General features: G+C 35.7%; 1 protein-coding gene across 2 annotated transcripts in view; it reads right to left on the reverse strand.

The window, feature by feature from the left end:
• Nucleotides 1–1,765: 1,765 nt before the first annotated feature.
• The window catches only part of ZC2HC1A (zinc finger C2HC-type containing 1A), a 35,805-nt gene continuing 21,923 nt past the window's right edge, over nucleotides 1,766–15,647 (reverse strand). The window contains exons 8-10 of one of the 2 annotated variants that reach the window (XM_080381347.1): nucleotides 12,810–12,932; nucleotides 7,893–8,000; nucleotides 1,766–7,224 (exon numbers count right to left, since the gene is read on the reverse strand). In XM_080381347.1, the coding sequence (XP_080237473.1) occupies nucleotides 7,038–7,224; nucleotides 7,893–8,000; nucleotides 12,810–12,932 (418 nt within the window). In that variant the 3' untranslated portion in view covers nucleotides 1,766–7,037. The remainder of the gene's footprint in view (nucleotides 7,225–7,892; nucleotides 8,001–12,809; nucleotides 12,933–15,647) is intronic. The other variant, XM_080381348.1, reaches the window with a different exon arrangement.

Below are 15,647 nucleotides of genomic sequence, written 5' to 3' on the forward strand. Positions count from 1 at the left end.
CACAACTTCAGTCTTGATGCAATTCAAGTAGTTTCAGGCCTATCCTGGGGAAAAGACTAAGGTTAGAGCCAGGACAGAAAAACTGAGTGATTACAGTATTGTGGGTTGTTTGTTTTGTTTTGTTCTTTTTTTCTGATTTCTTCTCTTAAGTATCCTGCCTGCCTGATTCTTGTTGCCAAATTTCCTGAGTCACCGCTTAACATGCAAAGACTAACTGCTAAACACAGCGACTTGTGCTTTTTGATTCATTCCTTTGATTTGAGAACCTTCTCTGATCTCTCCTGAAATTACAAATGTGACAACAATAAACTGCTCTGCAGGGACGAGCGAAGGGATGAAAACCTTGCAAGGTATCACCACAATGCTTACTTGCCTGCCACTTTCATTTAAGTATTTATTTATTTGGCCACAGCAAAAAAGAAATATACTAGGTCAAATCCACGATGCAGAAATACATGGAATTCATAGGAACATGTCAAGGGAAAACAATTTGCCTATTTAAATTAGGAGAAAGAATTTTAGCACTGTTGTTGCAAGAGATTATCAGAAAGCAGAAAGTGGTGACTAAACCCTGTGAGCAAGATAATGTTGCACATTTCTAACAGTAAAGATGAGTTAGTGCTCTGTCTATAACGAGAAGGAAGAATTTCTGGTGTTTAGAAGCCAGATCAAGGAAGGCCGCTGGAAAGGAATGTTCAAACCTCACTTTACACCATCATACAGGTGTTTATAGCTGTAGTTCTTTATAGCTAAAGTTGCAGGAGTAAACCTCTCCTGGCTGGTTATACGTTTTCTGCCAGTTCCATCTCTTCAGCTTTGTGCAGAGCAGAAGAGATGTAGGCTTTATGATAGGTTTCATTCAGCAGCTACTCAGGTTTCTGTTGAGTTTCGGTGCTTTTTTTTTTCCTCCCACTATCTGATTGGCACAGTTCATAGTAAACTAAAATAAAGAGGAAGCCAGCATGAAAAATACCATTGAATCTCAGCGTGACAAAAGATTTTGCAGACTCTTGGCACATAAGTGAATGTCATTCAGAATGAAGGGAAAACTTTATCTGTCTTCCCCTGAATAGGGTGTGGTGAAGTAAACAAGAGCCCAGCAGGAGGAACTTTCCTCTAAAAAGACAAAATAAAAGAGGAATTGGTGTTTACTCATCTGTATTTAGCCCTAAAAATCAGGAACCCAAACCCTTGTATTACAACTTCTGCTCACATAAGTGAACTTTACAGTAACTTCATGTAACTTCTGCTTTTTTTTTAAATCTGCTTAATCATTTCACCAAAAAAATTCATGCTCTAATATCATGAAGGAGAGAAAATCCAGATCAAGCTTAGGCTATATATCATACCTTACAGCTTTATGAAGAAAAAAAAAAAAAAAAAAAGATAATTTACTACAGATATCACAGTGATAGGGGTCTATATAAACTAAACTCTTCATATAGTTGGGAAAAAGACAACATAGATGGTTAATTTATATAAGCAGATCACACTAAAAATCTGTTATGCAGTATTTTTCAAGGTCACTGAGGAATCCAAATCTGATCTTGCAAGTCAATTAAAAAACCCTATCTTTTGAAAAGAATAGCTACGTGGTTCTCTCCCAGTCACTAGGAGACGACAGTGGATGGTCTTCACATCAGGTCTGGTGTACTTGAGACCAAAGACACCACAATATTCATAAGGTTGAAGTGATGTTACCTATATGCCATTTTATTTAAGACAGTTTCACATTTGGCTACAAAAATGCATGCATCACAAGAAGTGTTATCAATGTATCCGCTTTATTGTTAACAAGTGGCAAATTAGCATTAGGTGGTGAATTACACTTATTAAAACAGAATTGACACTTTAAAATAAACATAATATACCAGAAGATGCAAACCCAGGAATTAAAAAAAAAAAAAAAAAGATTACAAACACAAATATTCAATGAACTGAGGGACAAGGCAAACATAATAAATGCAACGCTGACAAAATTCATCACCTCAAACACATAAATGAACACTTCATTTAAAAACATGAAACGTCAATAAATAAACTTTTGATGATACATACTAAGTATCATACGAAGGATGAACACCAACAGTTAAAGCAATCATATAAAGTAGGTATTGTAACAGTCATAGAATACTCAGCACTTTACAGATCAGACCCAAATCCATTCATGCTTCTGCCAGAAATCCAAACGAAAATATAGAACTGTGGTGAGCCATGCACTACTCTTTAGAACTTAAGTTCAATATTCAGCTATATTAAACTGAATATTTGATTTGCTGATTCAAAAGCTAATGTTCACATTGGAGAAATAAGAATCCCCTATTATTTTTTGTAAAGAAGGAACACTAATTAAATCTGAATAAGCTCTTTTCTGGCAACATGAAATGGAATGGGGCTAAGTAGGGTCCTTCAGAAATGTGTATTCTGGGAAGACATAACACACACACACACAAACACCAAAGTAATATGCAAGACTAGTCTCTCATATTGTGAATATTGGAAAGAAAACATCATCCAAGTAACTGCTGAATTCAGCTAGAGAATCTGTTACCTAACTTTTCTTCCAACACCACAATTCGGTAACTCAAACCTTACTCAAAGAGTTGAAAAAAAACCCCCACAACCCAGCAACAAAACCATCACAAGTTGGAATGAGCTGTACTTGAAAGGCAATAAAACTATTTTCACCAGTCACCAAAGCCAATTTCACCAAAGATGAAAATTCTACTGTCATACAACCCATGTAATTATTTGTAGCTTAGTCAACCTGAAAAGAATTGAAGTTGCAAAAAGTGCTCTTACACAACACAAATTTGTTAACCAAGATAAAAAAACCTACTAATAAGTTTGTTCTTTGCACATATACAAAGTCTATGTGACGGAAACTAGCACTTCTCAAGAACTTTGCAATACAGACAATACCATTTCATTTTATACTCAGACTAATTACATAGCCTACATCAGTGTGCACTGCAACATGCCTTGTTTATTTGCGTTTCAACTACTGCTGTCATACCTCCTTCCACTGATTTGATAAGGGTGCACCATGAAACTGTTCCCTTTGCACACTGTGTTTCAGACACTAACCCTCAGTTGCAACGGTGAACTAGGTGCTAGGCTCTCTCAGATGACAAAGCGCTTCCACGACACTTGAAGACTGGGTCAGGTCTTAAAATACATTCCAGAGCTACTAGCCTGTGGAACTCGCTACCTGCGGCACGCATGGGTGGAAGAGCTCCCGCAGCCGCTGCCCCCAGCGCTGCCAGCCGAGGCCGAGCAGCCGGAGCACCATGGAGAGCTCCCCCACAACCCTTCGGGTGCAGCTGTGCCAGCCCACTGCGCGGAGTTTGGTGGCTCTGAGTCTCTTTGGCAAATCTGAAACATTTTGCCTAAACGTTCATTTCATAGATACAGGCTGAAATGGTGCCCACTTCCCTAGAACGGTGTGTAAGACTGAGGGTGTAACTATCCATATAGCCATACACTTCAGCTGTATATTTAGATTCCTGCTCTGAAATGACCTAGGGTGCGAGTATCATGCACAAATATAAACCTGTGTAAGAAACATAGCATAGGGCTTAACATATATATATGATGTAGTTTTTACTACTGAAGCTGCTGTTTTTCATAACTCCACTGTACTTTTATCAGTACAGTTCCAATGATCCTGCACTCTTTTCTGGCACAGAGCTGCCCCCTGTACCACAGATATTCACAAAAGCAGAATGCGCAGAATGCAAACACCCTTGGGCCAGACCTCAAAACCAGCCTTCCCCTTGTTTCTTTATATGGAATTTTGCCTTTGACTTTTTTTATTTCTTCCTCTTTAATTGAATGGAAGAAACTTACTAAGCACACAGAAAACTGTAAAGACAGATGCTAAATGGAGTAATCATTCTAATGATTCTAAATGGAGTATCACTCTAATTTTATGCATGAACTCTAAGGAATTTAGGCTTCCAAGTTAAATATCTGTCAACAAGGCACCCAGATGATGACAGTAGCTGAGTTTAAACTAATCAGTGAAGTGCATCAGTGGTGCACCGTTCACCTAGGGGTTTTATCTTCACAATTACAGGTATTTTGATTCTTGAATCATTTTGGAACACTCCCCTTTTACTGTATGTATCCATCATTTTTTCCTGTCATGAAAATCAAGGCGTAAAGGCAGGGGGGAGGGCTAGGGCAAGAGGGTTTGGACCTAGGTCATTAATAAATTAAATTTGGGAACTTCCTGACACATATAATGTGCCTAAAGATTCAAAATTCAGAGTCCACCTCCCTTAAAGGTTTTTCTTTAAACATAAAAAAAGTGTTTCCCATATTCAGTTCTGAAGAGGCATTATGAAAACAAGTCTACTATTTCCTAACAAACATTCCATTGCAATGGAATTACAGTGATCTGTGGTGATAACTTATATAATACAGTCTACAGTCTGTAACATCAGAGACTTTAGAAACCTACGTTATTCAGTAACAAAACCAATCAATACAGTGGAAACATATCAGGCTTCTGATAGCCTGACTATACAGTAGTAAACTGCATAGTCAGTTATTCATTGTCTGCTTATATTTTCTGTGGATTCAAACACACACACGTTATCCAATGTTACTACCAACAGTCATTTATGTTTCGCTAGATCTGCCTGTAAAGCCAAACTAAAGGTACAGGAAACCTTTTAAAAATTAATTCTTTTGGTTCAGGTTAATACCCTGTCTACCCCTTGCTGCAACTCATACAAGTGTCAATAAACTAAACAATGTGTCACTTCAGTAATTTACTAAAGGCTGCACTGGAAGCAGAGTTACACAATAGCTCAAAAAGCAGAAGTTATGGTAACTGTATGCAGATTGATTTGAAACTAGAAAACCTGCCACCTACAATTCAAAGAAATGGTCAATACATTTTTATAGTTACAGCAATCCTGGAAAATTTGGAAGGTATTTATTTCCTTACTAAACCTTCGTTTTGTAGAAGGCACTTTCAATAAACGGTAAAATGCTTTTTCCCAGCATTAACAAGAACTTTAAATCCATTAAGTTAAAGAAAGGAATTGATTCCTTGGTAGATGAGCTAACTGATCAAACCTATTCTGGACTCGTATCTTTAGACAGTTTGCAATAATTCAGTCTGCAGGCATACTGGCCCAAGTTCAGGGCATATTTTCTAAAGCAGTCTTACCTATGCAAAGGATGCAGGATTCCAGTTTTTCCACATACAGATATGAGTGCCAAAATATGGATCCTAGAATCTAAACTACTAAGAACACAATTTGGCTAAGATTTGTCAGTTCTAGCTATCACTACCAGTCATCCATCCTACTATGCTCAGAAGCCTGCTATGCCAATTACAACCAAAGAAACCTAAAATGAATAAAGGATAATTTCTAAAAATAATTTTGTATAAGAAGCATAAGACAATTCCATACCACTGAACTTACTCATTTTTTCAAGCATGCTTTTTCAAAATTGGCCTCATTGACAGTAATCGAAGTTTTGAGAATGCAAACAATCATAATACTATGACAGAATGCTACGTTACATTTTTCATAAGCTACAAAGACATTACATGGTTTGATACTAATGGTGTTTGTGAGCGGAAGGTAAGCATTTATGACAAAAAGAGTGCATTTATTGTGGGAAAGGCACAATTAAGTTCTTTCAGATTGTTCTTTCACGCATAACTAAGATGGTGCCTGTACTTCAAAACAAAACTTCACAAAAAATACTACATTCAGATACAAGGTAAGTGATTTGGCTTGTGAATGGTTTTAGTATCCTGTGTAATTTATAAAACAAACAACAGCTTCCAGGGCCTGAACACTGTCCCCAATGTATTAATGCAAAGTTTGTTACTAACTTCAAGAGGCTTCAGTTCAGAGCCCAAGAATACACAAATTCACGAAAAAAAACATGTTAAGGTATTAACACATAAACCTATGGAGCACAGTTACTCCATTATGTACTCATACATAAGCTGTGCTATTTGCACAGGTGTAAGAATAAAAAAGTCACTACTTACACCAAGCTCTACTGCCCTAGTAACATACATTTTTATGGAACTCTTGGCTTGGTTTGTATTGGATACACCAAGAAGGGTGTTTTCAAAGAGTTTAACATTTAGGTAGCATAAGCATACTTTGTCTCTCCTTGAGGAAATGAGGGAAGAGACAAAAGGAGCAGGACCTTTGGAAACCTTAATAGACAAAAAGCACAAAACTTTTAGATATGCTAGTCATGGTGGAGCACAGGAGGAGGAAGACAAGTCTTTGTGAACAACAGAAACTTAATAAAATGATGATACCATATCTGTCCTTATAAATACATAAAAATATTAACATGTTCTTATTAGAAAACAGAACATTGAAAGCTACAAACAAAAATGTTGCTTTTCTCCTTACAGGTGAACAGAATTCTCAGGTAGTTTTTCCACTTCGATTCTTTAAAAAATGCTAGGAAATCACTGGAAAGTCCAATTCGGTTATTACTGTTAAGGAGTTTAAAGGGATCCAGATTTTTTATACTTTTAAGTAGGAATTTATAAGGAGTGCTCGTGTTGTTTTCACTTAGAATAGAGCATCTAAGTTATGGTCACATATGAAGAAAATGCCTCCACAGAGAAACTTCTGAAGCCCAAGTTCTTCACGGCTAGTTCCCTATGGATAAGTATTACCCTACAGAAGTGATTTAAATAATCCTTTATCTATTAGGATTTACAAGAAAAATAACATTGAACCACTTCTGCTACCTAAGTTATTTAACACATTTTTACCGTAATTTTAAATATTTCCAACAGAGATTAAAGAGTATTTCCTTGAATAGCATACTTTTAGGTACCTGCTATTTTTATATACAGTATATATATTTGTTTATAAATAACTGTGTAACCAGAAGATTGCACTCAGAAAATTACAATATGATGTTTCAACACATTTGCAGCATGAAGTTTAGCTGGAAGGAGTGCTCTAGCTTTCCATGCAGCAGTACATAGCAGGTGCTTCTGATTTTTTGTTTTCTTTTTGCTTTTAAGAATGTGTTCACACAACCATTCTTCGAATTCCACACTCACAGCAAAACTTCGCCCATTCCACTGGATACCTTGTTCCACATTCATGGCAGAACTTTGACAACTGTACAGGTGAATTTCCTTCGCTGCTTTTTGAACTTCCTCCATTGACTGAGGATGGGTAGTCTCCACTGTCAGACCCAATTCTACCATCAGACCTGAAAATCCCCAGATAAAGAACATTCTCTGTAACTCAGTTCAGTGTAACCTTATGCAAAATTATTGTAATCCTTGCAGTAAATTACTACTGTTACTGTCATTTTCGTGCTTACACTTCTTATTTATTTACAGCGGTATACCCTGTAACTCTACCCAAACTCCCCTACTTATCTCTAGATACCCACCTTCCCTGAAAGGAAACAAATACCAAAACTTTAGGAGCAGGATAGAATATTTGACTCACTAGTTTAGATTACCGGGTTTGAGTGTTTGAAGATTTAAAACTTAGCTTGTCAAAACAAGACAGGTTAAAATAGCAACAAAATTTTTATCCTACTTTTCAGAAGAGCAGACAACAGACAATTTGCGTTTAGCATGCACACTTCATTCAATTTCAACTGAATCACACACTTCCCATTTGAAAGTCCGTTCACGTATTCTTTTAACAGCTCCTAAGAGGTTTTTGACATTTCTAACACTGTCTTCCATGCACATCTGAGAGAGCTGATGACAAAGTTATTCTGTTACATGATACATATGCAAAGGGTACCTTAAACATGCCAAATATTGACCATGAGTTATCTATTAATAGTAGAGAACAACATTTTCCCCAACTCCTTTTGCAGTAAGTACTCCTCTTTAATGAAGGTTCTGCTGCTGACAGTACCTTGAATAACTGTCTGAATTGCTAGCTTTTCTTTTGTTGGTTAGAGCACCCGTGCTCATGGTTCTTGCCACACTAGGAACGGTCGATGTCCGTGTTTTTGCTGTGCCTCTAAAACAGAATAAATTTATATACATACAGAAATATATACATGAATACACATTTACAAGCAATATAAAAACCATGGGTTCATCGATCCATATATCAATCAATTAATTGTATAAAAACTGTAACTTATTTCCTACCAAAAGCAGACAGAAGAGCTTTGGCATGAATTTGCATAGTTTGGACTAAATATGACTTGAGTCTTACAATGACAAGCTAAAATGGAACAGCAAGTCCCTTCCCATTCATGTATTTCACTTGCCATTACACAAAAACATGGGTAGATCTTGCTCTGCTGGTTTAGTATATTTTAATGTCTACCTTGACAGACTGCACTTTTTTAGGACTAGCAGGGCTTTCGGTGAAATAGAGAGCAGCTGACTGCAGGTCTTAATCATTTTTAAAACTGTAGAAAGGATACCATATTCTCTATACTTTGTGACCAATATGAAGTGAGTCAAGACTTCTTTTCTTTGTAGCCACAGAATTTATTTAGGATGCGTACTCCTCAGATGATGGTGTAGATCCATTTTCTTCAAAATATAAATATTATATTTATAAATAGAAGTACAAGAGGAAAGAGTCTACCCAGCTGGGCATTAGGGCCTTGACTCAAGGGTCAGTAGGTTTGAATAGCACATCCTAAACATACAGAACATCTCACTGCTTGCTTTGATGAGTACAGAAACATCAGAATCCCCTGAAAAATTTGAGGAGCACTAATAAAAAAAAGATAGGAAGGTGCATTCTTTTATCACCAGTGACCAAGGGCAGAATTGCTCAAAAGAATTACTGTTCACTAGGATTTCTTCTTTGGCAAGATGCCAGTGACTATGACATCTTGTGCATGACCCACAAAGTTTTTCTGTTCTCATTTTTAACACTGATATGTAAGTGGTATTTAAGTTGGGACTCACTCAGACATTAAAAAAATAAAACAAGATTCTATTTTTTAAAAAAATTAGTCGTTAAGAGCCCAACCAGCAAAAAAACATCCCAAAAACAAATTACTGCTCCTTTCAGAATTACAAACAATTTAGTCTTGGTTTGGTTTTCAAAGTACACATAAGGAAATGCATTCAACTCCAGTAACTTCAAATGCAACCTTGACACTACCGAGGAACAATGTAGCAGCTCCTGAACTGTAGACATACTGCATAAAACCTTTCTTACTTCATGTTATAAACATAGGCTAAAGATGGCTTTTCAGCTCCTTACATTACATCACTTGAACGCTTAAGTGTACAGGCAACCAAATGATTAATAACCAAGGTGGATATCAGAAACTAAACTTAAGATATAATTTACCTTGGTTTAATCTAACTGAAGTATTCATGTTTAACAAAAATGACTTCACTTTCAGCAGGTAGAGTGGAACCATGAAAGATTCTGGCTCACTGGGAAGAACCAGAACCTTCTCTGTTAGCTTTCCTGTCTGCCCTCATAGCAAGGAGATTCTGAAGATGTTTTGGTTGGTTGTTTTTTTTTTTGACAAAAAACCCCACCACCATCACAACAAAAACAACTGTGCAGACTGAAAAATACTTCATAATTTATATCAGAATTAAAATCTACTAAAAGTTATGCCAGTCTTTCAAAAGTTAGAGAACTCCAGGATAAAATTTCTAAATGTAACCTTAATTACACCGTTACAAGTATGCACAACAGCACAGATGTTAAATAAGGGCTGGCTGCCTGTGAAATCCCTGGCTTCAAACCAACTCATTTGTAGGTTGAGAACTTATTTCTAAGAACAGTATTATCAACATGTTTATTCATAAATTTGATCCAGTCAACTGGTTGAAGATTAGCTATTAGTTTATTTGTTGGCTGTTAAATCTTGCATTATTTCCCCAAACTCATTTTACACTGAAGAGAGACCTTTGGTTTTAATCGGGTAAAATTCAGTAGAGCTCAATAGTGGAAAGAACATACTGGACTGTTACTTCAGTTGTTATAGAAGCTAAAAAAGCATATAAAGGAAAATTCAGCTGTAGACACAAACAGTACGCATCATCACGGATCACGGATGATTGGACAGTGATGCAAAGAACCGAATTGTGGCTCAATTACTGTTTAGACAACTGCAAGTAATTTCAAACAATTTTTAATATATTGCTGACTCTGTTTTCTCTGGATTTTCAACTTGGGACCAACACACCACTTTTTTGAAACCAGCAGCATTAATTTCTTAAATTGAAGTCTCTGCAGGGTGCACTTTGAATCAATCAGTTTTGAACATAATGCTAGGAGTCCTAGGTATTTGAAAGAAATTAACATGAAAAATTGTCCGCTATTCTTTCCTGTATTTCAACTATTCAGTTCTCTAAAAATACATATAATATGCCCTAATCCCACCAGGTACTCTGAAAATTCACCTGATGCTTTAATACTAACAGTATACTAGAGAAATTTTCCAGAAATAGAAACATTATTTTTATGGTGTCTAGTACAGCATACAAGCCACTGATGGAACCAGGGGAAAAAATCAAAATATTGAAAAGCCACATTGAAAGCACACTGTCTACCTTGTCTACTGAGCAAGGCAGAGTCCCATAAACAGATAAAACATCATTCATTAAAGGTTTAACAGGATGTTTTAATTCTGAAATGTTTCGATATAGCTTTCTGTTTAATTTCTGCAGATTTTTTTCCCTGATCAGATTTCTAAAAACACAGAAAAAACCCCACATCTATTTTCAGACTAGAAACTTTCAATTGAGTCTTATAATTAACCCCAATAATTCCTGCCATCTTTGATGGGTAAATCAACAGAACTAGCAGGCTGCCACCATCTACAACTTTATTCATCCTAGATCTCAACACATAATTAGCATCAGGTTTCATGTATATTTGATGACAAATCTTGAATTGCATCCTTAAATTGCAATCTGATCTCCAGGAGACAGCCGTCTTCCAACAGAGTCATGCATTCTTGATTATGTCAACTTTTGTCACCACAGCTTGGTCTTTGATCTGTTGAACCTCTGCCACTTCTGTTTACTTGTTCAGGTCTGTTGTTTCTGTTTGATTAGATTTTTTAATTTGTTCTGGTTGTGCAAAGCTATATAAATCCCTGTTTTAAGTTGTATCACGTGAAGTATTAATGGACCCTGACAGCAGATTAGGCTGTGTAACAATGCCACCTTGAACTCTTAAGATCTGGACAGAACTTTAAAGACATTTATTATCCATTCTCAACTTCAAAATAAGTAAGATTGAAGGTGACTTCCTGTCCTAAAGCAGCTCATATTGTACATCTAGTGGCATTACCACTGTCTCCAAAATGAAAAATTGAAAGAAATTTGTAGAAGAAGCTTCTCTTTTTCTATTTATGCATTTACAGTTTGGTTGGATTTTGCCATAGAATACTGAACTATCAAGCTTGCTTCCTAGACAGGGCATTTTCAGATATTATTGAGAGCTATCACTGTCATCCACAACAGCTCACGGTTCTATGCAAAATCATAATTACGCTCCTTATGACTAATGGCACGCATGCCAAAGTCCAGAAACCTTTGCCATAAACTGTAACCATCCACACTGCTACGCTGAATTTAACAATGGCTAGCAGCTATTCACATTCGTCAGATGCTGTTGAAACATAACACTAAAACTCCTGCAAAGAAGAAAGATTTAATTCACAAACCAAACTCATGGACATTTGAGTAAGAACGAGATGTTACGAAGAACAGAGTTAAGTGCCTATACTCTTGGAGACGTTCTCTCAAACAGAAAAATCAAACCACTGCTCTGTGGATAGGGGCTACAGTAAGCACTTTCAGTAACTCACTAAGCCAAATGTTTAATATCTTACTAATGTATTATAAAATGAAAGACTGGCCTAATTTTTGATGGTTCACAGGATTTATAGCTCTAACAAACATGCGAAAAAACAACAACAGAATCTGTTTGCCTAAGAAGAGCTCCCCCCTTTCATTCCTTTTGCTTCTTCAAATAGAAACCCATGTTCAAATATTCAGGCCCTGTCTCAAAGATATTTCAGCTTTGGTTACAACACCAAAACAGCATTAGGAGATTTAGACACATTTCTACTATATAAAGCATCACATTCCATGTATGTGCCACACATTCATTACCAATTTCTCATTTGCAATATGCTTTATGAATAGTTTATGAAGAATCAGTCCATTTGAATTTGGTGTCTTCCGAATTATAATCAAAAGGTTAACTACAAGATAGTATCTATTTCCTTTTTAGAAGATTGGAATACCCTTTCTTCCAAACTCAGATCTTGAACTTGCTCAATATTCAGAAGTCTTTAAAGAAGATAAGTTGGATTTAATACAAGACTTGACCTCTCACTACAAAGTCTCCCTTGCTTTTACTCTTGGGCCACCACAGCTACCTTACAGAAGAAGGAGACAGATAAATATTTGACTTTAAGACAATAAAATTACTTAATGTCATAAAATGTTATAAAACGTTTGCCTGTAAGGCAGGTATTTGTGCAGTTATCAGGCTTAAATACTTAACAACTTAAATACTTCAGCTTTACATCATTCAAATTCAGTTTTATCTGTTTTCAAAGACCGAAGTTCATTACTCTAGTTCATTACCAATCAGTAACAGAAGAAATCAAACCTGAGAAAAAGTCTTCATCTTTCCATCCTACTATGAAGCTATTTACCTAGCATGAAACAGATACTAATTATATTATATACTCTTCTCCGCAGCATTTATGTTGAAGGCACGCTGGGCAGCAGATATCTGTTAAGGTCACTTTAACTGTTCCAATACTTTGGAGGAACATTTCTGCAAAACAGATAAACCACGCTGATTTGTAATACTTACTTCTTTATAGGCACCAATTCATTTGGTCTTTTGATGGTATTGTCTGTTTTTGTATCAGTGTCATAAAACCTTTGCACATCTCTTCCAGTTCGCAGTGGTGGGCCTAACTTGTCCATCTTACTACTAAAATATATAAAGGAGTACTCATAAGGAGATTGCTAGATTACTATTGAAGTTATCGCAGAAAGAAATTAAAGTACTCACAAAATACTTATATTCCCAAATAATTCCCACCAACTAAAGAGAAGAGGATTTCATAGACTGTATTTGGATTAGGTTTCCAATGAGTATTTTTTTAATTCTTTTTCAAAGAAAAAAAATAATGCCAGTTATCCTCATAATCTGCACAACGCACTCACATCTGGACATTCTTCTTTTAAGAACAGCTTTCATAATGTTAAACGTCACATCTAGAAAGAAGGCTCATAATTACAAGTTACAGTAACTTTATTAAGATGTTAGAAAGTAAAGGAGATGTAAAGTACAAGCCTCCTCAACTTTAGAATTAGCCAGAAAGACAATTTTTCCTTTTTCACTTTTTTTTTTGCAATGGCTGAACATTGTGCCCAGAGAGAATAACATGCCTTCCATTCTCTTTTCTTTTATTGGGATGAGTAAAGAATGGAGGAGAGCCTGAAAGAAAAAAACCTTTGTTTTAATATCAAAAACCCCACTCACAATAGATATACAAACAGGCAATGCTTTTTTTTCCTCTTTTTCTATTATTGATAACATTTCCAAACCAAAAAGAAAACCAAACATTAAATTAAAAAAATAATTAAAAATAAATAAATAGAAATTAAAATACCACCATCCCTCCCCACACATTGTCATAGGGAGAATTGTAGGTTTTGAGAAATTACAACTTATATTAGAAAATGTAGGTCTTCAAGTAAGGTCCTGGATTTTTATCATGTTAAACCATACAGTAAAACCCCTAGTGACTTAAGCCTTAGCTGGAAAATTATGACACTTAAACAGTATCCTTCTGAAATTAAAGAACTAGAAACAAACCAAACAAGACTGATGGAAATGTCCAGGTGACTGAAGCTTAATCCTTCTCTAAGCCTCCCACCCCTAAAGGGTGGTCATAAGGAAAAAACAAACAAGCAAACCCAACAACACTCACACTGGGAGAAATAATTTCTTTAAATTACCGTGCAGTTTTCTGATTCTAGTCATACAACTTTAATAAACTACAATGCCAGGAAGATCACTAAACAGCAAATTGCTGTCAATGAAGTGTATTACTTTCAACACAGCTTTTAAAATTATATATATATATATATATATATATATATATATATATAATGGCTCTTGTGTATCTCCAACACCTGTATCATGCTAGTTTTCATACTCTTTCTACTATAACATCAATATTAAAAGGCACAGAACCTATAGACTCTGCAACATAATTTGTTTTTTTGGGAAGTTTCTTGTGCAAACCATGTGACTCTAGAGCATCAATGGAAATCTTCCCATAAGGAACATAAATTAAAAAATACTAAATGATATTCATTTGTTATAAAGTCAGCAGGGAAAACTGAGATTTTAGTCTTGACAATTTAGCCCCAAATAATGCAGGTTGTAAGGTAAGTTCTCCTAGAGTTGAAGAGTGGGAAGCCACTCTTCCTCCCAAACATGTTCTAGTTCAAACTAATTAACTCGGGAAGTACTTAATTCCTATCAAATATACATTCTTCACATACTTCCCAAGGACTAAGAAGCAACACTGAGGTCTTTGACACTGCAAGACACATATTCCAACCTATTCTGATTTTCTTAGCTCTTTTTTGAACCTTTAACAATTTATCAACATAATCTGAACTCCAGAAACGTACAGCGTAGAATACTGATGACATAAACCTAGAAGCAGTCATGATACTCCCAAAATGAAGAACTAGAGTATTCTTCCACACTTAAAACCAAAAATGCCAAAGCTGACAGCCCTTTCATGTACTAATGAAAAAAAGAGCAATCGTAAGAATCTTCTAAAATGCAAAGACCACCAAGACAACTTATTTATCTTGATTACATTGAACAGAGCTATGTAAGTTATAGTCTTAATGAAAGGAATAAGCTATTTTAAAAATGCAATGCTTTTAAAGGCTACACATGCTGTATGGCAAACATATAAGTGGAATTTTAAATTTACTGATACTTCTTAGGTGTGCCATTCATATTGCATTTCAGCTGTAAGACAGTACTGGATGTACTACTAAGAGACATGATTCCCAGGAGGTATGACTTTTGATCAGCTTAACATAAAAAAGTATCTTTGATCTCAAAATAAAATAAAAATGACAAAGTAATTTCTAAGGGTTCATTTGCCATATTGAAAAACATAATGTAATTTTCCAAAGTCCCAGTAAAAACCAAACAAAAACAACTGTTCATAAATGAAAATGCATAGACAATTAACCTGTACACACAAAAGTTCCCCGGCTGGTCACAAAGAGTGGTGTCAAGTTCTGCTAGGCAAAACAGTTTGCATGTGGGGATGGAGTTTGTCTGTTTGCTTAGCCTTAGGATAGGAAGAACAACCCTAGGCAATTTTTTCTTCTGAAGATCTGATTGCTTTGGCAGCTTACTAGAACTGCCCCGCCCCAGAAGAAACGTAAGACAGTGCTAAATGTACTTTTATAAAATATGTATCAAACCTAGAATCTTACCATGACTCGTTATCAAAAATGTAAGCCTAACTACAACATATGTAGAATTGATTTTCCTTTTCCCAGTTCTTCAGAATCAAAAAGATTGAACTTATTTTCATACAATGAATTTATATTTTCCTACTGACTACAATACAGTGTCACATGATACTCTTGCGCTTCTCAC

The sequence above is a fragment of the Falco punctatus genome (genome assembly GCF_963210335.1).
Source record: "Falco punctatus genome assembly, chromosome: 3".
In the NCBI taxonomy this organism is placed as follows: Eukaryota; Metazoa; Chordata; class Aves; order Falconiformes; family Falconidae; genus Falco; species Falco punctatus.